The sequence below is a fragment of the Sciurus vulgaris genome, assembly GCF_902686455.1.
Source record: "Sciurus vulgaris genome assembly, chromosome: 5".
Lineage (NCBI taxonomy): Eukaryota > Metazoa > Chordata > Mammalia > Rodentia > Sciuridae > Sciurus > Sciurus vulgaris.
Genome location: NC_136465.1, coordinates 47,653,922 through 47,677,508, shown reverse-complemented (window position 1 = coordinate 47,677,508; position 23,587 = coordinate 47,653,922). Strand labels below are relative to the sequence as shown.

The 23,587-nt window shown below is 38.1% G+C and overlaps 1 protein-coding gene across 11 annotated transcripts in view; it reads left to right on the top strand.

Annotated features, from left to right (window-relative positions):
• TRMT9B (tRNA methyltransferase 9B (putative)) overlaps positions 1-22,995 on the top strand; it is a 55,369-nt gene extending 32,374 nt beyond the window's left edge. For 6 of the 11 annotated variants that reach the window (XM_079142756.1, XM_079142755.1, XM_079142750.1 and 3 more), the window contains 3 exons: positions 8,322-8,476; positions 14,940-15,113; positions 20,740-22,995. In XM_079142756.1, the coding sequence (XP_078998882.1) occupies positions 8,323-8,476; positions 14,940-15,113; positions 20,740-21,761 (1,350 nt within the window). In that variant the 5' untranslated portion in view covers position 8,322 and the 3' untranslated portion in view covers positions 21,762-22,995. Of the gene's footprint in view, positions 1-8,226; positions 8,477-14,939; positions 15,114-20,739 lie in introns of all 11 variants that reach the window. The other 5 variants (XM_079142758.1, XM_079142759.1, XM_079142751.1 and 2 more) reach the window with 5 other exon arrangements.
• The last annotated feature ends 592 nt before the right edge of the window (positions 22,996-23,587 follow it).

Below are 23,587 nucleotides of genomic sequence, written 5' to 3'. Positions count from 1 at the left end.
ACCTAAGACTTCTATAGTATACTAAAACTTTGCCGAACATGGTACATTTCCGGTCCTGTAGAATTTAGGCTTTAATGGTATTACATTATTTAAGAAGATTGGAAAATACCATAGGTAAAAGTTACTACTTGGTTACAATCTTAAATTAAATTTTAAAAGTGCAATATAAAACTGTATACAGTTTTCTAATTTTGTTTTAATACATCTACATGAAAGAGAAAGAAAAAATAGTAGCAGGTTGCTTTCTAATAGGACATTTTCATTATCTAGATAGCATTTCTTATAGTGAGCTAAGCAGGGTTTTTTTTTTTTGTTTTGTTTTGTTTGTTTTTTAAATGCCTCTCCATCAAGAATACTTGGGGACCTAAGCTTCCACGACAAGAAAATTTTCCTTGCAGAGACAAGGGGGGAAGGGGAATCTGGCAAGCCACACACTGGTCTGTAGAGCTGCTGTCCAGCAATCATCTTCATTGTTTCTAATCATGTTTAATACCCAGAGCAAGTCCCATGGCTTTGCCGGAATTCAAGTGGGTGAAATGTTATCCTAATCACATACCCAGAAAAGGAAATTCAAACACTTGTGTCTTCTCCATGGGGACCCTGATGCTAGAGGCAGGATTGCTCGTGTCCCTCTGATTCTTCCTCTGTGGGAAATATATTAAGCCACTCGCCCCTCCTATTTACTTCCTATTCCTTCCTGCCCTCTCTTCCATCCCCCAAGAGGTAAAGACTGCAAGCAAAACAAAACCCCAAATACTTGGTGTCAAGAAGTCTGCTGAATTAGGGAGGACTCTTCTGATGGTAAGGTCAGAAATCCTACAAGCTTAAGTGTGGGAGAAATTATCGACTCTGTGTGTTGAACAAGTTAAGGTTTAGTCCCCAGGAGCTAAACCTCAGAGACTTGAACAAGAAATCCCTGACTCTTTCTTCTCATCTATCTCTCCTCTCAGATTGCTTTACCTGACTTCATCCTCTATACCTACAGGTCTTTCCTGTGTGATATGAAAGGTACTGCCGACAGCTTAATCTTTACATCCTCCTAGCTCTGTGATGGCAGAGGCAGATCCATTTCTTTTTTTTTTTTTTTCATTCTTTTTTTTTTTTTTTTTTTCCTTTTGCGGTGCTGGGGATCAAACCCAGGGCCTTGTGCATGCAAGGCAAGCACTCTACCGACTGAGCTGTCTCCCCAGCCCCAGATCCATTTCTTGTTAACCCATACTGAGATATCTCAGAGAAGGACACTGCGAGACTGACCTTTCATCACCAGCCCACTCCTCACCAATGCCTCAGGCCCGGGATAGGGGATGCCAAGCATGGCCAGGCCTGGGTCATGTGCTCATCCAGGGAGGGCAAGATGCAAATGATCAGAAGAAGGTGGACAATGAACTGAATTGGACAAATAAAAACCAGAGCTACTCTACTTTGCTGAGTGGGATATACCTAGAGGGATCTTTTCAAATTGCAAATCCAATCATGTTTCCCCTCCCCATGCCTGCAACATAAAGCCACCTGCCATTTCATTTAGAAAAAAATCCAAATTAGTTCTGATTTTCAGGGCTTTACTTCATAGGACTTCTCTCTACCTTTCACATGATTTTCCCTTCTCCCAGGACTCAGCAACAAGTGCCAGCTACAGGAGCCTTCATTCCCCAAATATCTTAACCTTAGGGCATTGAAACTAGTTCTCTCATCTTCACATGCCTACCTTTCTTATCCTTCAGCTCCCTCTGTCTCTCTCTCTTCCCTTCCTCTCTCCTTGTTCCCAACCTCCCCTGCAAAACACACACAAACACACACACATACACCCACCAGGTTTATTGTTGAGAGATAGTTCACATTTCACTGTCCTTTCTGCACGCGTGTATCAACTTTTGTTCTGACTACCTTTTCAAGGATGCTTGGATAGCTAACAGCGTTGAAAGACACCGTAGAAATAGTCATTCATTCAGCCCCAAGACTGCAGATGCCCCAATGCACTCACTGTTCATTGATCCCAAAGAAAGAACTTGGAAAACTCAATGGAGAGGTCTTGGACATTTTATTACTCACATGCATCTTGGTGGCCGCAGATTGGAATGCACTGGAGGGCCACATCACACCTACAGCAGGAGGAGTAGGATAGGTTCCAGGCCCACTGCACAGATGGATTTCTTCAGGTGTTTTTCTCAATGAGTACCTTCTTTGACTTTACAACCAAGGTTGGTCTGCTTTGATCCTCACCAAAAGATTAGAGACAAGAGAAGTGACCAGCTTCCCTTCTCCATTTCCTTTGTTATCACATTCTTTAGAGTCTGTCTTATCTCACTGCAAGCTTTCTTAAGGCACTGACTAATGTTTAACCCACCATGTCTCCTTTAGGCAGAGGGCAGATTTATCTATTCCCCACCCCATGATAATAAAATGTCTTTCTTCAGGGCAAGAATAATTAATGTAGGTTGACTAAGAGTCCTCTTGTAAGATTGGGCTCCCCTTAAGTTTAAGATTCCTCATCTGAAATGCAAACTCACTGGTTGCAGATTTTCTGCCAGGGACAATTGGGCATGAGACTTGAGATCAAAGAGAATCATTGCAAACCTCAGCTCATGCTGTGTGCTGTGCTTTGAAAAATAGCATCCTTTGTCCATGACCTTGGAGTCTTGTGCCTTCTTCCAGTATCCGTGAAACTTCCAGGATAAAATCTCAGCTGCTTGGTGGTACTTAACAGGTATAATTTACTTCTGGTAAAAATTCATACTTTTTAGGTTTACAGTTCAGTACATTGTAACAAAGGTTACAACAAAAGTTACAAAATCAGTTCTGGGGGTGTAGCTCTGTGGTGGCAAGATTCCCTTGCATGCACAGGCCCTGGGTTCCAACCTCAGCACTGCAAGAAAACCACAACCAGAAAAGTTACAAAATTAACACTTCAATCATGGACTGTTCCTGTCACCTTGAAAAATATCCTCATTCCCCTTTGCAATCAGTTCCCTCCCTCTACCTCAAGCTCTGGCAAACACTGAACAGAATCCAGTACATTACGTTTTCCCTGATAATTAGAAGAAAAAATATTTTAAATTACTTAGAGATTAAGAAAATAAAAAGAACTTGAACTCTGAAGCAGGATGTCTGCAATGGAAGCAAATAGGAAGGAAAAGCACAGACTGGGCTTTTTTTAAGAGTCAGAATAGGAAAATGATAGGTCATGAAAAAGTATAGAAGTATGAAGAAGTAGCTAATAGCAGTGTAATCCTGAATACCAGTCTGAGACCTAGGGAGGGCAAAGTTAATAACCATGCTGGGGAGGGCAAGCAGAGTTTGTTGGGGCACCGGAGAGACAGCAGAGATGATTCAACACCAGGGAGCTCTGTGTGCTTCTATCAGCTTCCTGGCAAATTTAGTTACTCATTTCTCTACTCAGTTTTGCTTGCAGTGTTTTGTTGTTGCTATTTGTTTTCTAGCGTGGGGGATTGAATCCAAGACCTTGCGCATGCTCAGCAAGCACTTTTGACACTGAGTCACATTGCCAGCCCTTGTTTATGTTTTTTTTTTTTAATGTTTTTTAGTTGTAGATGAACACAATACCTTTATTTTGTTTATTTATTTTTATGTAGTGCTAAGGATTGATCCCAGTGCCTCACACATGCTAGGCAAGCGCTCTACCACTGAACTACAACCCCAGCCCCTTGATTATGGTTTTGTCCTGACATTTTTTATTTCTTTTTACTGTTAGCATTCTAGTTTGTTTTGTTTCAAGATTCCATTGTAAGCTTTACAGACTGCTTGAATAGTAGCAATGAAGGTAAAATATTGTAACAGTACATGTCAGCATCCTGAACATTAATTATTTGAAGTGTAAAATAATGGTTTCGAAATGTTCTTTAGTAAAAAAATCAGTTTAGCTTCATAGGAAAGATATAATTATAAGAAATAGAAATTAGTTGAAATGAAGACTATTTTACAGCTAAAATGAGATGTGATGGAGAGTGAAAGTCAGGAAGTGTAATCCCTGAGAATTAAGCCTAGTCCTGTAAAGTGAACAGGTTTCTTGGAGTTGAATTACTCTGAGCTGCTGTCTAGATTCTACACAGGAATAACAAGATCAATAAGCCGGTCATGGTGGTGCACGCCTGTAATCCCAGTAGCTCAGGAGACTGAGGCAGGAGGATCCCCAGTTCAAAGTTAGCCTCAGCAACTGAGTGAGGCTCTAAGCAACTCAGTGAGACCCTGTCTCTAAATTAAATGCAAAAAAGGACTGGGGATGTAGCTCTGTGGTTGAGCAACCTGGGTTCAATCCCTGGTACCAAAATAAATAAATAAGTGAATAAATAAACAAACAAATAAGAAGATCAGATATCAGTTACCCCTCTCCTTTCCCCTCTTTCCCCTCCACAGTCTTTATAAAAACATCCCAGTCTCTCCTCCTGCTTTTCTCATTATAGCTACATTTATTTTTCAGATCAGTTTTCTCCAGATTTATCCACATGTATATGGCTTAAAAACAGGCTCCAAGTGACCACAGCCAACCCCCTGCAGGCAGCTGACTACCAGCTCCTTAGTTCAGATCCTCAAGGCTGGACCAGCCCCGCCCATGGACCGTCTCCCTGCGGATCCAGTCTTCAGTATGGCTCCAGTCAGTGTAGCTGGGATCTAGCATGTGGTTCAGAAGCAGCTTCTCTCAGATTGGCAGTGATGAGTAACTATTATGCGTCCTTCTGATTCTCAAGTCACCAGGCCTGGTGGCACATGCCTGTAATCCCAGCAAATGGGGAGGCTGAGACAGGAGGATTGGGAGTTCAAAGCCAGCCTCAGCAAAAGTGAGGCACTAAGCAACTCAGTGAGACCTTGTCTCTAAATAAAATACAAAATAGGGCTGGGGATGCGGCTCAGTGGTAAAGTGCCTCTGAGTTCAATCCCCAGTACCAAAAAAAAAAAAAAAAAAAAAAAAAAAAAAGGCATACAGTCTCATACTTCTCATTCAAATTACCTGAACATTGAAGGATACACAGGGAAAATAGTTCCCTTTGTTCTGGGACATTTTTTTTTTTTTAGTTGTCAATGGACCTTTTAATTAATTAATTAATTAATTAATTTGCATGCAGTGCCTGAAAATCAAACCCAGGGCCTCAGGCATGCCAGGCAAACACTCTACCACTGAGCCACAATTCTAGTCCCCCAGGAGCAGAGGGGATACTCTTGAGTTGGAAAACATTAAAGTAACATTTCCCAAAATGTTGCCTGCAAAATATTATTCTCTGAAAAGACAATGTATTTAAAGAAAGAAGAGTATTATAGGCCCAATGATTTTGAGAAAACCAGATTTTGAAAGAAAACCAATTGGTACTCTTTGGCAGTTTTCTCAAAACCTACCGTATGGCAGTGTACATTTTGGATCTCAACGGAGGGGCAAAATCTGAAGCTTTGACTGTTGATCCCTTCCTCTGGAATACTGAAGGGATGCTTTACCACTGAGCTACATCCCCTGCCCGTTTTATGTTTTATTTTGAGACAGGACCTTGCTGATTGCTTAGGCCCTCACTAAGTTGCTGAAACTGGCCTGCAACCTGTGATTCTCCTGACTTAACCTCCTTAGTCACCGGGATTACAGGCATGTGCCACGGTACCCGGCACTCTTATTTTACTACTGTTTTACTATTATCTTACTCATGCTACCAAATTCACAAGGAATTTGCTTTTATAGTATACATAAAATTCACAGGGAAAATTTTATAGGAGGGATTGGGGCTCAGTGGTAGAACACTCACCTAGCATGTGTGAGGCACTGTGTTTGATCCTCAGCACCACATAAAAATACAGAAATAAATAAAATAAAGGTATTGTGTCCATCTACAAAAACAACAACAAAAAATTTTATAGGAAATTTAAATCCAGAGAGTTTCAGAAATAGCAGTTTTTGTTGTTTTTGTTTTGTTTTAAATTTTTTTAGATGCTGACAGACCTTTATTTTATTCATTTACTTATATATGGTGCTGAGAATTGAACCCAGTGCCTCACACATACTAGGCAAGTGCGCTGCCACTGAGCCACAATCCCAGTCCCAGAAATAACATTTTGGATAGCCCCAACTCTAAAAATCACTATTCATGGTCAGCAATTTATTCTGCAGCATTTAAACTTAACTATAAAATATAATAAAAATGAAATAGATTCATATTACTCACTCATTTAAGAACAGCAATCTCCAAGGTTACTTATAGTCAAGGCCAGGCAATTTGGGGGAGAACTAAGAGAAAGGTCTCTAAGTAGTGCTGTTCTGATGCTACACATTCTGAGCTTAAATTGGAGCCATTTCTTAAATACAAATTGGAAGGAATCAAGTTTTTGTCAGTTGTCACTTAACATTTGCAAATTAAATGTATTTGTTCCAGGGTTCTCCAAATAATACCATCTGGTTGATTTCTTGAGGGGGAAATTTAAATAGATTTAAATCTATTGAGATTTTTGATTCAAATGTTTGGATATTTCTCCTATGTGAGCAGTTAAAGCCAGCCATATATTTACTTTGTAAATTCCATTTGAGGGTGCCACATAAGATCTTTCAATTTGGGTAGAAGTTTTGTCAAGCCTCACAAATTAGATTTATATGGTTCGGAGTTTGGTATGGTGCTTTATAGGGACTGTGGGCAGGCCCATAGAGATTAAAGACAACTTATTGGTTTTAAATAGTAAATCTCTCCAGAAGCTCTTTTTTTGCAGTGGAAGGAATGTTGGAATTAGGTGCATGGGAATTTGGTGATAATGGTGGGAATAATTTTTTTGTGCAAGAATCAACAGTGGATGCTGAAGCAGGAGATGAACATATAAGAAACAGAATGCATGGGCGTCACAAAGTATCTCTACTGGATATTTCTTAAATTTAAAAAAGGTACTTTATAATGATGTGACCTGGTAGATGCCATTTTACCCAAGTGCCTCACACTTCCCAGACTGGAGGTGGGGGCACAAGGACAGAGGCTGTGCGGGGACAGTACTTTCTTTTATCACACAGCCACATGCAGTCTTGCCAGTGGAGGGTCCCCTCCTGTACCTCACCCCCCAGTGTGATTTTTGCTGGGGAACTGCTGAGCCCTAAATATTAAAGATTCAGCATTAAATGAGAAAAGTCCCTGCTGTCTAGGGCCCTCCAGCTAATGGGAGAGACACAATCTAAATACAACTATTATAGAACTTTGTGACCCGTAGAGATATACAAGAGAGGCAAGAGTTCAAGGACAAGCACTGAACTAGCTGTCAGGCACCAGTAGTGACAAATGGGTTTTTAAATGATTGAAAATACTTTGATGTTGATTGGTAAAAGCCACCCTCCAAACCCATGACCATTTCTCTGGGCTGCCCCTCACTCATGTCACACTAGAATAAAGGATTAAGCACTAAGCAGCTGGGACCTCCAGGACCTGCTCTTGTACCATTCTCATTACTTTCTGATGGCCCTTGTCACACATGGAAGGTCAGGGAAGCCTTCCTGGAGGAAGTGACACTTAAGCCAAGAATGAATAGAAGTCAGCCACATAAAGCACTGTATCTGTTCAGGACCCTGGATGATAGGGAATGTATCATATATGAGGAACTATGGCTTACTGGGTGTTGCAGGCTCTTTGATACTGAGAAAGATTGTGAGAATTGAACCTGAAGAGATAAGCTGAGACCAGATCAGAAGGGCTCTGTATGACCTCCTACACCAACTGAACTCAACTGGACAAACTATAAAATGCCTTTGGAGAAGTTGTAACATGGGAAGCAACACATTTAGATCTATATTTCAAAAAAGTAGTTAAGAAATAATTGAGGGAAAAGCATTGATGAGTTAGAAAAAGTGTTTGCAGACTGTAGAAGTAATTCAGGCAAGAAATCAGCACCTTAACTAAAACAGAAACAGTAACGATGTAGAGAAATGGCTGGAATCCAAAGACATTAAAAAGGTAAAATTCATAGGACTTCTTGATTGGAGTGATGAGCTACTTGTTGTAAAATGTTAAAATCTATTTAGCATCAGATAGAATGATCTTATCCGAAGTGAACCATTTGTTATGAATATGCTATGCTTCCAAAATTAAGAATTCATCTTGCACAGGAATTTACAAGGATTAGCTCATTCCCCAACCATTCTTTTCTGAAGATTAGCAAATGCATACTGTATGCATTTGCTAATCTTTTGTCAGCTGTGATGAGTTTACAGTGAGGGTTTCCTTGCAGCCTCGAGAAAGTGTAAGAACAACACCCCTTTTTCAGTTATAGGTCCTGAGTTCAGGAAGTCTGTGTCCCCCTCAGTGGCCTCTGGTGCATACTCTGACCTGCTTGCCTTGGGTTGGTCCTGCTTTCCCCAGGATGGACCATGAAGCTGCTCGACTGGAGAAGCAGCACGTGCATGATGTGTATGAGAGCACCGCCCCCTACTTCAGTGACCTGCAGAACAAAGCCTGGCCTCGAGTGCGTCAGTTCCTCCAGGAGCAGAAGCCTGGAAGCCTCATTGCTGACATCGGTAACCCAGGCTTGTGCCTCGTAGCATGAAACGTATTCCATCGTGCCTGTTCTTTTCAGATTCATTTTTCATTTTTATTGTAACAAGAAGCCTGAATGGTGTCCTGGGCATGCCAGTTCCTAGAATATTCTCTTTATAGCAGAAATTCCTACCATCAAGTCACAAGGCAGATCACACCCTTAAACCTACATTTAGTGTTAATCTTTGAAGGGCCTTTGCTCACATTCTCCACAAAAACTGACCTAATCAATTGAATGAATAAGATGGAAATGATGGTGACAATGACAATTTTAAATGTCAGGGTGGTCACATTTGTAAAATGTGTTTTGTACTGGAGGCTCACCTTGGGTGGTTCTCATATCTTCTGTAAAAGAGCCAGAATCGTGGGATTGTGGAAGAGGTCTTCTATCCTTTTATTAATCTCATGGTTCCTCTTCTTTTTTATTCTGTAGTTATTTTGTATTAGAGCATATCTTTAAATGGATAACATTTTCATAATCACTGATTTGTCTGGATGACTTTAGCTCTATATCTTTCTAAATTGAGAAGTGATAAACCACAACTCAGTAGATCTAAGACTAAGATTAACATGGGGTTGGGTTCCCCCTTAGAGATGCCTACCTAAAACTGCTTTCTAGCAATTACATGTTGGATGTTGACTGTGCCCATAAGAATCATTAAGTCTGCAATTACAATCGCTCAGTCTAGTTTGACCCCACTGAATAAGGGTTAGAGAAACACACACATGTCCAGAGTTCCTGGCTTGTTAAAGATGATACAGATGGTGTAGACTTTTTGGAAGAGGTGCATGTCACGTTGAAATTGGGAGTCGCTGAAAAATATCTCTGTCATGTCAATTTTTAAAAATAAATCTGGTTTCAGAGGTTGGGGATGCAATTCAGTGGTGGAGTATGTGTTTTGCATGCATGAAACCTTAGCTTTGGCCCCCAGCACCTCAAAAGAGGGAAAAAGAAACCAGCTGGTTTTCAGAAGGTGCAGTAAGTCTGAAGCTCTTACCGCCCACAATCGAAGCAAAGTACCAGCACATTAAGATTAATGGGGGGAGGGTATTTAATAAATGGCTTTGGCATAATAGCACATATAATAAGAGAGTTACTTTCTTATCTCTTTCATCAAAATAAATTCCAAATGAAGCAAAAATTTAAGTATAAGAAAATGAAATCATTAAAGGACTAGATGACAATTGATTATTTTAAAATACTCTCAAAGCAAACGACCTTTCTGCGTATAACACAGACACACTCAAAATTATAAAAGAAAATTGAATTGTCATTATTTGTAATATTCTTGTTTTATGAGATTGTTTTAAACACTGAATTAGTGAATACTGAAAAGTTGTTCTGAGGGGAGCTATAAGACAGGTTCCTGTAAGGCTTTGGTCACAACATTTTTGTCACGTGTATTGATGGGTAACCTTGTGTTCCTGTTTAAAGGCATCTTATTTACTATCTGTTGTTGATTCATTAACACTGAACTCACAACAGTGCATTATAACTCATGCTTGAACAAAGCTTATCACTTCCATATTTTGTCCCTAAGAGACTTCACAGCCTTCGTCTGTTTTGAAAGACTAGAATGTTTGGGGGCCGTTTGAAAAGCAAAATCACCAACCAAATAATCACTAAAGTGCACGGCTCTCGATAGATTATGGAAAGAGCACTTATTTACAGTGTTGACTGAGATAAAAATCAATCTAGTCGAGAACAAAGAAGAATTACTTGTGGTTGGGGACTTATTAGGATTGAATCCAGAAGATGCTGAATTTAAGTAGCTGTGAAACTGTGCTCTGAGGTTCTGCAAGATGATACCTGCTTTTATAGCGTAAACTGCAAGGCGGGTTGCTAAGTACACCACGTGTTTGTCAGGGATGATGATAATAAGAAAGAAAATAGGCACATTCTCAGTCTCTGGATAGTTTAGAAGGGAGAGGTGGGGTAGTCTCACAAATTGTTGCAAAGACTGATGAATTTCATTCCAGAAAATTGCATTTTGGCCCAGTTAACAAGAACAGTATTTCCCCGGGTGGTATAGACAGCTCAGTTCAAAAGGTCAGCTGTGGTTATGTCTGAAACCTGGCTTAACAAGTTCTCCCAATGCCATCCTAAGTGCCTGGGATCAATGCGGCTCCACTTAGATCTCCTCCCCTGGCGACAGCAGGAGAGCTGTAATGCCAAATACAAGAATCTTGGGCAAGTCAGATCTTGGGTTGCTCTGTCAATGCACGTGTCTGAGAATGACCATGCACATGCTCAGACTTTAGGTTACAAGTAGATTTTAGCAGGTAAATGAACAAGCAAAGATGGAAGCTGTTAGTAACAAAGTATTGATAACTCATCCCACGGAAACTAAAAAATACTATAAGACAAAAATCTAGACAAATATGTAAATGAAGTCAAAAGACAAAAACAAACTGAAATATCTGCAACACATCTGATAGAAAAAAAATGCATCCTTTTCTTAATCTCCAGGGCATTTTTAATTGGATATAAAAAGACCCAACATCCTGCTATTTGTTACAGCATTGGTAAACCTGGAGGTTGTAATGTTCAGTCTATCCTTACAGAAGGATAAATGCTGCAAGATGTCACTACTATGTGACACCTTAAAAAAGTTGAACTTGCAGAAGCAGAGAACAGAGTGGTGGTTACCAGTGACTGGGAGGAGAGGAGAATGGGAAGTTCTTGGTTAAAGGGTGCGGAGTTTCAGTTAGACAAAAGAAATAAGTTCAAAAGGGGGAAGAAAAATGACAACCAAAAGAAAATGGGGAAAGGATGTGAACCTATAGTTTTTAAAAAGTTGCAGTATGCAAATTGCTTAAAGATATTTTGATAGGTAATCCGTTTACAGGGTTCAGCAACAAAGGCACAGAAGGATATACAGTACAAAACATCCCCATCCCAGTCCCTGACACCAGGTGAACCCACACCAGAGGTAACCATGCTTTTAGCATCTTACGTACCTTGATATTTTATGTAAATATAGGCATCTTTGTGCCTTTGGGAATGTGTTCGTAGAATTGCCCAAGATGAAAAACCACATAGCTTCTATGCTAATAGTGCCATATTAACACTGAATATGTTATTTTCTATATTTTGCTATTACACATTACAAGACAATGTTTTTTTGAACACTTCAATGCAAAACAATTGGATCTGTAGCAAATATCTCTTTGCCCATTTGTATGTTTTGAATTTTGTATGATTCACACTTTTAAACTAGTCAATAAGCAGTAATGTTTTGATGACAAGAAGAAGGATATATTATAAAATAAAGTTAAGGAAGAAATAGAAGAAAATGAAAGAAAGAAGTCCAAAGGGGTGAGCAGAAGAAAAGACAACCTGGTAACATGACTCTCTTCACAAGGAAAGTTCATTTCTAGGTTTTCCATTTTGCCAAAACTGTTATGCTGTTTACTTTGACTGTTCATTACCAATTTATAATTAATTTATAATGAGTTACTAGTAAAGTATAGTATTAAAAAAATTCAGCAGTAACCAGATTCCATTTCCCAAACAGGAAATGTGTAGGCATTTTCACTACTTTAGCAAGGAAGCTTTTAGTTAACTGAAATGTTATTAACCACATTCCCCCATTCCCCAGTCAAGCTGATTGGCTGAGGTTTGTAGCAGGCACTCCAGATGGAAGCTAAGTCTTAAAGGCAGGAATCAGGGAGTAAGTGAGAAGGAAAAGTGACTTAACTAATAAAGAACTTCAAAGAGCAGAAACACCACAGTACTCTCCGGCACTACTGTGACCTGGGCAGTTATGGCAAAACCTTGACCTGAAATGGGCTAGTCGATTTTAAGTGCATCAGACAGAGCGTGGAGGGCATTGTATGCTTTGAAATCTTCACTTGCTTGAGTTTAGAAAGTAGAAAAAAGTCTAGGGCTAGATTGTTTTTGAGCAAAATTCCCTTTTTATCTGACCCCAGAGAAAACTATCCTAAAATCTTTAAAATGTCACTTTTGTGTACATAAAAATTAACTTGTCAGTAATTAAGACTCCACTTGCCTCTTAACTCTCGATATATTTATTCTCAGTGTCAATAGTAATTTTTATGACACCATGCCTTCAGAGTAAAATATTTCCATATCTCTCTACTCAAGAAATTATGTATAAAATGCATAGAGTATCTGCCTTTTTTCTCATAGGAAAATTCTCTTTCAGACAAGGCTTTAACAAAGAACTCTTAATTTTAAAAATGCATTTGTTTTTCAGAATTTTAGAGAGAATGTTCATATTAGTAAATCAGTAAATATTTGCCCATAAGGGACCAAAACATTTTGTTGAATTGAGGCAATTATCTATTTTCTCCCTTAGCCAGAGTGTGGTACAGAATACAAAATCCAGGAGACTGTAAGCATACAGATACTTCCTGGTATCTCTCTTTAGTACTATGCAAGGTTATCATTTCATGAGATTTTGTAAAGGAGCATGATTGTTGTGGACTGCAGCTTGCCACAGTATTTGAGTTCTGGTTTACATTAAAAATAGTGGAACGGGCTGGGGAGATAGCTCAGTCGGTAGAGTGCTTGCCTTGCAAGCACAAGTCCCTGGGTTCGATCCCCAACACCACAAAAAAAAAAAAAAAAAAAAAAAAAAAAAAAAAAATAGTGAAACAATTTGACCAGGCAGTATTCTTTATTTCCTTGTTAGGATGGAATCTTCCCTTTGCTAGCATCTCAGTGTATGCACTTGGAAAATGGTTAATTGCATTATATTTGGAAGTTCCACTACTACCTTTAAAAGTGAATGTCACTGGAAATGAATATGAGATAAATTGAGGCTGCCAGGGCACCGAAAGGTATCAGGCACTGTTTAAATTTGAAAAGACCTCAGTTTCTTCTTTCTTACGAAATGCTTTCTGAATAGTTCCTTCCAGCAGAAATGGTTTATTAACCTATTTTTATTAGTATCTTTAAAGTGATTTTTCCCTTCTATTTCTCCAAATGTATCTTTTACGCCAATAAAAAAACAAATGAATTTGCAAGGTTATTTTTTTAAGCATAACTATCATCTTCGAAATATACAGGATTTCAATTTTAAAATACATTGTGAAATATATTGTCCCCATGATCGCCCAGCTTTTTCTCATAAGCATTAGGAACAGAGGCTGTGAGATCTAACATTTCTAAGACCTCAATCATTCTCATAGAAATAATAATGTTGGAAATGTTAAATTTATTCATATACTCTCCACTGCCTCATCTGGGATCAGTGGACTTTAAATTGGCTTTTACTTTTTTATGAGTTTGAAAAGCACCTGTTAAAGAAGAGTTATTAAAGAGTGTCATGATGTATTTCAGAAGCAGCAAACCAGTAGTCTTTGACTAGTGGTAGAAAAGTAATGGTAGTAGGTACAAATATCAGCTCTGATGATTTCCTGAAATGTTTCTGATAAGTAATCAGATTATTTGTCTGTGATAGAATATAATACTAAGAGCTGAATGCAATGGCTCACACTCACTCAGTTCCAGTTTCTTGGTGACCTAGGTGGGAGGATCACTTGATCCCAGGAGTTCAGGACCAGCTTGGGCAGCTCAGTGGGATCCCACTCAAGGGGAAGGAAGAAGGAGGAGTTAGGGGGGAGGAGGAGGAGGAGGAAAAGGAGAAGGAGGGGGAGAAATATAAACACACAACACACACAAGGTTATAGAAGGCATGGCTTCAAGATAATTATTAATTCACATTACTACCTTCTTTATCAGACTATCAATAAGATCTGATGGTTACAAATCTTTGGGCTGTGTAAATACTGAATTATTTGGATCTCTGGGTCTCTGCCACTGGAAATTGTACATCAAAAATGGTCTATTTTTAAAGTTCTTTGTTAGAGTTGAATTAATCGAGATCATTGTCAACCTACTACTGACAATAGATTGAATGAAATGATGTTAATAATTCTTTTTTTCATTCACTTTTAGATTTAAGATTTTTTCTATTGTGCAAATTATTTTATTTATAGTCATTGAAAAGTTGTTGGCAGTAGTTAAACCTCGTCAGCAAGTAATAAGAACCTTTGGAGAAGCATCAGGAGAACAAACGCCATAAAACACACACATGCACAGTGAAATGCACATGTTGAGGTAGAGACTGCACCATCCGTCCTTTGATCAGGTTGCTGGAACTGCCATTCCCAGCACCGGACCAGCTAACATGTCTGGTTTGCGCTAGTATGCTCGGTCAGCCCTCTGGGCATTACCTCATTGACTGTTCAATAAATAGTTGTTTCCATTCTTGTTTCCATTCTGTTACTTTTTTCTCTGCTACATGAAAGTGTGTGAGTGCTTTCTTGAAGCCTTTTTCTTTGCTCTTGTGAATACCTTCACCATCATATTCTACCTTGGTTATTTAATGCAAACTTCATATTGATTATTGTGAGGAAAAAATATTTTCCACTTTCTATTGAGGATAGCATGTAACACGGGTTTTTCTTTTATAGGCTGTGGAACTGGAAAGTATCTTAAAGTGAACAGCCAGGTATATACACTGGGCTGTGACTACTGTGGGCCATTGGTAGAGATTGCCCGGAATAGAGGATGTGAAGTCATGGTATGTGACAACCTTAATCTTCCCTTTAGGGATCAGGGCTTCGATGCCATCATCTCTATAGGAGGTAAGGCAGCAAGGTCACATGTTCATATTTTGCCATGAGAATAACTTACATGGTTAAAGCTACTCTCATGACTCAACATTCATTCTGTGTAGAGCCGTCTATGTAATCCATTTTATCTAATTTTAAAAAGTATTTCAGCTGCTTGAGTTACTTGACTAATCTCAAATGCATTTATGGTACATATGATTGTTATAACTATTTAAACCTTTAAACTGTTATTCTATTCTTTTTGGCTATTCATTCCCATTTCTTGAGAGTAAGGAAATATTAGAGGAGTCTTGCTCATTGAAAATAGTACTTTGATATATTGAAATGAAGCCAGGCTCTTCCAAATTGAAGTAGATTTGGGGGCATTTTATTGGCTTTTTCAGGCTTTATTAACATAACTCTGAGACTGATGAACCAAATGCCACCAAGACCAACTGTCACTCACTGGTACTCAAGTTCCTGGAGATGGGTTCCACCTGGTCCCAGGTTGCATTTTTATAATGCCATTTTGTTTTTTTAACACCAGAGATTGTTTGAGTATAGGGAATGTGTTCCTCATACCTTTCCAACAAGTATGCTCAGAAAACACATATACCAAAAAATGAAAGAAAAAAAATGCTTGAAATGTATTCCCTATTCCTAATATGTTAGTCACATTTAAATGTGCTAGGAAACCTTGTATTTAAGGGAATCATATGATAAGTTCTTTTGCAATGGAAAAAATCCTTTCCAGAGCCAATTACTTGCTCCAAAACATTTAAAAATTAGTCTAATTGAATATAACAAGCTTTATCAAAGTGAAATGATCTTACATAAAATTGACTACTACTACTCATAAAGAAATACAGAACAAGACTGTTTTCTCCTGAAATACATGAGAAATTGGTTTGTTCAACCACATTACTATGCACAATTGGGGGATGCCAGCCCAGATACCATAACCTTGGAACTGATTAGAACTGGCAAGAGATGGTTGCCATGGGAACCTGCTCTTTGACATCTTACTTCTCTACATTGGAAAGTGTTTGGTCCATTTTGGTTGTAAGATTAGCCTGTTCAGGCTGCAGTAACAAAATATCACAGACTGGATGGCTTGAACAACACACATTTATCTCTCACAATTCCAAAGGGTGAGAGTCAGATCAACTGGGTACCAACAGAGTCAAATTCTGGGGAAGGCTGTCTTCCTGTCTTACAGATGGCTGCTGCCTTCTACCTTCTTCCTCCGAGAAAATGGAGTGTACCTGATGGTATGGTTTGAACATCCCCTCTAAAACTCATGTTGAAATTTAATTGCCTTCATAATAATATTAAGAGGTGGGACCTTTAAAAGTTTAGGAGGGCATGCCCTTTGTTAGTGGATTAGGGGTGGTCTAGTGGGAGTGGTTTAGTTGGAAATGAACTTCAAATCAAAGGATGAGTTGGGCAGATTTTCTTCCTTCCTATCAATGGGATGCCCCCCACCATGTTGTGATGCAGCAAGAAAGCTCTCACCAGATGCTAATCCCTTGATCTTGAACTTCTCAGCATCCAGAACCATGAGGCAAATAAACTTGTCTTGTTTATAATTTACCCAGTCTGTGGTAATTGGTTATAGCATCAAAAATGACTAACATACCTGGTTGCCATTCTAATTTAAAACACACCCTTTTGTGGAAAAATAGCACATATTTTTATTTACTATAAATATGAATTAATGGGGTATGGTCATTTTCAATTATGTCTCACATTTAGAACAAAACTATGAGAAATTTCAGTAGACCCTCTTTATGTCAATGTTTTTATTCCCATTTAGAATTTTAACTTGCCACTTCTTGCTTATCTTTACATGAAAATTTTGCTTTTTGATGTCTCTTAATAATAATATGAGAGATCAGTAGCATGCCTAGTTATATATTCATGTGTTACTGACAGATTAGAAAAAGAAACACTGTACTCTCCTAGACAAAAATTCTGGGAGAATACAGCCACATCAATGTTCATAGCTGCTCAGTTCACCGTAACCAGATTGTGGAACCAACCTAGATGCCCTTCAGTGATGAATGGATAAAGAAACTGTGGCATATATATACAATGGAATATTACTCTGCCATGAAGAATGATAAAATTATGGCATTTGCAAGCAAATGGATGAAATTGGAGGATATCATGCTAAGTGAGATAAGCCAATCTCAAAAAACTAAAGGACGAATGATCTCGTTGATAAGCGGATGAGGACATATAATGGGGGGTAGGAGGGGTTAGCGTTAGGGTTAGGGTTAAGTTTAGGGTTAGGGATAAGGAGGGTGGTAAGAATGGAGGAAGGAAGGACTGTATAGAGGGAAAAGAGGGGTGGGAGGGGTGGGCGGGAAGGGAAAAAATATAACAGAATGAATCAAACAACATTGCCCTATGTAAATCTATGATTTTTTAATAAAAAAAATTCTGGGAGAATTTGGCAGCATATTAAAATAGTATCAATCAACTATATACCCTTTATATGTGGTTCTCAACTGGGAGTTATGTTACTCCTCACCCCAATCCCTCACCCCAATCCCTCGAGGTCATTTGGCAATGTCTGGAGACATTTTTGGTAGTCACAAATGGGTAGGGGAATGTATGCTAATGTCATCTAGTAGTGGCTTCCCCACAACAAAGAATTGTCTAGCCCCTAGTGTCAGTAGGGTTGGGGTTTTATGCTAAACCCATAATTTCTTCATGCTTAGAGAGATAAAAACCACACACTTAAAAATTAAATGAGTAAATCATAAAATATCAAGATATGATAGGACCTTAGAAGTAAAATTGTGTAACTTTTCACCTGATTCTGGGATCCGGTAATCGAATTCAACCTAATTTTCTAGGCTCTTAGCATCTTAGCAGGAAAATATTGCTATAGGAGATGTATATATAGTTTTGTCTTTAAGCTGTGATTATGATTTATAAAGAGAGGGGGAACTTTTTTCATCTTTTAAAATTCAACAGTTTCTGACATTGATATTTCAGGAATATATATAAAAATATATATATGTATATATTTATTTATATATATATATATAAAGGTATATAAAAAATATATATATTTCACCATGCTGGGGATTGAACCCAGGGCCTTGTGCTTGCAAGGCAATCACTCTACCAACTAAGCTACATCCCCAGCCCTCAGGTATATTCTTATGTCCCATTGTAGATACACTTGCAGTGCTTCATAATAGATTATAGGATGTATGGCTCATTGTATATGTAATGAAGAAATCTTTATTTGTAACCTTTTTTCCTCCAAAACACTTGATGTAAGTTGTTACTTCTTATATGTTAGGTTTAACATGTAATGTTAAATATTCAGATTTTCCCGGATAAAATTATCAGAGGTGAATTATTACTTATTCACCAATAAATGATTACTTTCTTAAAATAGAAAACTTCTTTGGAAGCTCAATAGAATCCTGAAATGTCAGAGACCTATCAGCCTACCATAAAAATTTGTTAGAATGATTTTTTTCTTTGATAACCTTTGTAAACAAACACAGTAAATTTTCACCATTCACATGAGTTATGTTCTATAAAGTTCCTGTGGACACAGAATTAGCAAATTCGTGGGCATATATGACCCCAGAAAGAATACAGCATCAGGTTCTTGCAAGCTGCTGATCATAGCATTTTTCGTCAATATATACCTTTTCAATAATCAGTCAATACATAACCTTGTTTTACGTATGTTTCTGTTTAAATTCACTTTATCTAATTTTAAACTCATGCCAACAGCATTCTCAGTCATACCTGAATAAGCACATGTAGCTCGTGTGTTTTCTGCATAGGGCAAATCACATCACAGCCTGTATGCTTAGGAGCCCAGAGCACGGAACCGTGCTGCACTCCGAGGCTGTTTTAAACAGCGAAGTCACCGACAAAGAGCTCTAACATGCAAAAAGCATGGCACTAAATAGACCATGAAAACAGCATTTGTTTACAGTATTAGAGAAATTAAAATGAAGAGATTGCTTTGATCCACCTCAGCTGGGAAGGTGTGCTTTGAAAGGCTGAAGTTATTTCTCTGCACAAGCCAATGAATGACTGTGAGAACCTGGGACTGTTCATTTTGGGGGTTACAAATAAATTTTAGGAAGTGGGAAAATTTGCAAATGCAGAATCTGTGAATAGTGAGACTAGGTTGTATTTAGAAAACATACCCATAGAAATTCTAGAGTGCATCAGGTACAGATTATGGGAGAGGTCAACAGCCCTGAACAGTGATAGATAAGATATAAACATCAGCATTGCGTTGAGTCTTTCTCAGTCCTGACCCGTAGGCCTCCTTTTAGCTCAGTGACCAAGACACTACTTCTAGAAACATATGCTTTCAAATGAACCATTTTAAAGGGCCCTTTCTCTGGGGACTGGGAAAAGAAGACAGGCCTAGTAAAATAGAGTGATTGGTCAAAGATCATGAGGCTAGCTGATAGATCTAGGTTGGGATACGCTGGCATCCTGTTCTTCAACACATCTAACCCTTACACCTCTAGCTTTCTCACACTGCTGCATGGTAAAGACAGCAGGGTTTGCATACTTTTGATTGGAATGAAAACCTGATGGCTATTAATACAGTTTGCTTCTTAAATGATCTTCCTTCAAGAGTTTTATCTACAGAAGAGTCTTATTTAAGATATTTACTATGTCCCTGTGGCAGGTAAACTGCAGACATTAATATACCTAAAATCACTACTAACAGCAAGATTAGGGGAAGCTTTGGAGGAACAGTGTTAGCCATTATCTGCCCTTACTGCTCATATGGGAGCCGGAGTCTCCCAGCTTTGCTTGGGACCCATTTCCTTGCTAAGATATGTAATGCACTTGTGTTCAGAAAAATAATTTGATGTTTTCTCTTGATGCAGTACTGTGATTAGATTCCCCCAGAAACTAACAGACTAACACTTTTTACATATCATTGGATAAAAAATAAGCCTAATAACATACAACTAGATAAAAGCAGTTTTTGCTTGTGTCTCACTTTGAAGGAATTGGAAGTAAAATGATAACCTATAAATTTACTTCTAAATAGACACAATTATAGCCTATTAACATTTTTAAAAACGTAATCAGTTGGCTTACCTTTGACATTATTTAGACAGAAAAATAATCTTTAACATTTGTCTTGATTTCTGTTTGCTTTATTAATTTTATTAACACTAATGATTAGTGGTGTTACTTTTATTGCTATAGAAGTACGATCATTCATTAAAGCAATGAGTCATTTTATAAAATCCTACCAGAAAACATTGACCTAACTTAGTATTCCTTACAATTTTAGTAATTCAGACCTGTCCCTCTGGTTAACAAAATTCACAGGCTTTTGGAACTGGATCTCAGAGATTATTTATTCTAGAATTCTTATTATGATTTAATAAACTTAAAATCTATTATCCTTAAATAACTGGCCCAAGATCAGCTGTCTAATATGTACAGAAGCCAAAGCAAAAATTATGTCTCTTCCAAAACCTATGCTAATTCTTCCATCTGCCCTCCCATGTAGGAAAGAAGGAGGTTTTACTATATGTCAAAATTGCCTTGTTATAATATGCAAACATATCATGTTATATATATATGTGTGTATGTTTATATGTGTATATACACATTCAGATCTAGTTTTTTTATTTTTTAGTTATACATCATTTTTCTACAAAACAAAGAAGAATCCGAGCAATAAAAGAAATGGCCAGGGTTTTAGTTCCTGGAGGACAGATGATGATTTATGTTTGGGCAATGGAACAAAAGAACCGACACTTTGAGAAGCAAGACGTGCTTGTTCCATGGAACAGAGACTTCTGTTCCCAGCTCTTCTCAGAATCCAGCCAATCTGGGAGAAAAAGGCAGTGTGGACACCCAGAAACAAGCCATCCCTACCACCCCCCTTGCTCAGAGTATGGCTGTTCCATTTGTTTTAAGGAGCGATATGATTCCAAACGGTCCCACAGCATGGACTATGAACCTGATATGGCTAGAACCTGTTGTGGAAACATTCCGAAGGAAGGCGAGGAAGAAAATGGAATCTATAACACATTAGGTAGATCCTTCCGTTCCTGGTTTTTCTCCAGATCTTTGGATGAATCCACTCTGAGGAAGCAAATTGAAAGAGTGAGACCCTTGAAATCCACAGAAGTTTGGGCCAATAGCACTGTATCAATCCAGCCTTCTAGACATTCCAGTTTAGACTTGGATCACCAAGAGCCATTTTCAACGAAAGCATCAAGCTTAGATGAGGAAGTGTTTGTAGAAACCTCTCAAAAACACTTGGAGTGGCTGAGAGCTTCAGGTTCCTCAAAGCACTTAAATGGAGACCATCAAGGAGAAAGTCAGAGAAATGGGGAGGACAGCACTAATACCAGTGAGAATCATGTGGCTACAGGTAACTTAGAGGAGGGCAGCCCCTCTGCCAGGAAAATATTGAGAAGGATTTCTACTGTCGACTCTACAGATTCCAACCCAGATGACACAATTTCGGTCCAAGAACAACAGCCTGACGTTTTGGATTCCAGAGCCTTCATGCGCTACTATCATGTATTTCGTGAAGGTGAGCTCTGTGACCTGCTGCAGGAGAATGTGACAGAGCTCCGTATTCTGAGCTCTGGGAATGATCATGGCAACTGGTGTATTATTGCAGAGAAAAAGGAAAGTTGTGATTAATTGGATCATTTTAGACAACTGTTCCAAAAGAGGAATCATGATCTTTTCACTGTTAGATACGGTTACCTGAATTTGCACCCAATTTTATTATTTTTAAATCCACATATGTTTTGCTCTGTAAATACTGTGAACTGATAATCTTTTTAATCTTTGGGTGAGCACAGCACCCAGCACCCAAAACATTTGACACAGGATATTTGTATTTAAGTGTATATGAAAAGATCTGAAGAAGCAATAGAGGATGCACTTCAGTACAGTTTAGATTTTATTTCCTCCCAAATGATGATATTCTTATGAGAATATATGTATATTAGTTTTCAGTATTATACATTGATTTTAAAAGATTCTGCTGTTAACTACACCTTTAAAAACAGTATTTTTATAAAGTTGGGGGTAAATTTTGGTTCTCAGGTAATAATTTAGATCTATGTGTAAGATAACAAGGAAACCTATTAGGTTTCTCAGATGAACAGAATATTGAAACATGATGGGAGATTTTATTTCAAGACCTGACTTCTACTTAAAGTCTTCAGAAAACTGAGAGACAATGAAAAGAAAGAGAAACAGGTAGTGTTATAGGGACTCTTTTAAGTTTTAAGGAAATTCCTTTTCTTATGAAGTGAAGGGATGTGTGGGAGAGTCCAGTTGAAGCATTGAAGCACTGTTTTATTTTAGCTCTGAGGACAAATAGATTCCTAAGGTGCCAGATATTGGACCTTGGTTTCGGGCATGACTGGGATATGCTATTGGATTTTTAAAAACAATATGTGGGCATTGATCTTATTAAAGATGACCACATTCTATTAGTTTATATTAGTGATTTAGGTAGGACTAACTCCTATTACTAAACATTGAATTTCTGCCCCTTTACAGCAAAATGAATAGTCTGAGTATTGTGTGATCACTGCATCTATTTAATTTAATCTTGGAGGGCTGGAGGATATAGATCATTGTAAAACTTTTACTTAGCATGCATGAGACCTGGGTCCGATTTCCAGAATCACCCAAAGAAAATAAAAAAGACTTTAAAATCCATGTCATGGATTCTGAGACATAAAGATAATCAAGATTGAACTAGAGACAGGAGAAACAAATAAATTGACCCCAGGAGTATGGTCTCAATTCCTTAATGAGGAGAAAATGAAAAACCTTTTTACTTCAGGAACCACTGTAATCCTGTATGAAAATCCAATTTTGTGTTATTTTCCCACTAAAAAATTAACTAAAATGGTCATGAATGTCATCTGTTTTGGGTTTCTTTTTTCCATCAGCTAGTGTACTGTAACCTAAAATGATGCTATTTTGAAGAAATTTCAAGGATTATTTTTAGAGCATACCTGCAAATTATTGATATTTCTATCTTTTGGCTTCAAGATAAGATTGCATCATCACTGTTTTGGTGAGTGAGGTTGTCTGGTGGAAATGATACATATGATTTGTATCATTGAGTGCATATTTTGCATTAGAGGAACAAAGAAAGCAGACATAGAAGTGGAGTATAAATTAAAATTTAATTTAGTGTGTCTTCCATTTTTCAAATTAGGACATTAAGCCATAAGCATAAGTGGTTTTCTTGGTGGAAATAAAAGTTTCTGAGTCAAAGATGTTCTTACAACTGGGGCTTAATGGCCTTTTTATGATGAATGGAGTTTTCCTCTCTCTGAAGTCTGTTGTCACATCTTTAATCCAGACCTTGCTACAAGAAATTCGAGCTTGAAGTCATCTCTTTCTGGGTAGTAGCCTACTATTTAAAGGTCATTACATGCAATTCAGTTTATCAGACTGTGCCAGAATAGCTTTTGAGCTAATCTGTATGAGCAATCACA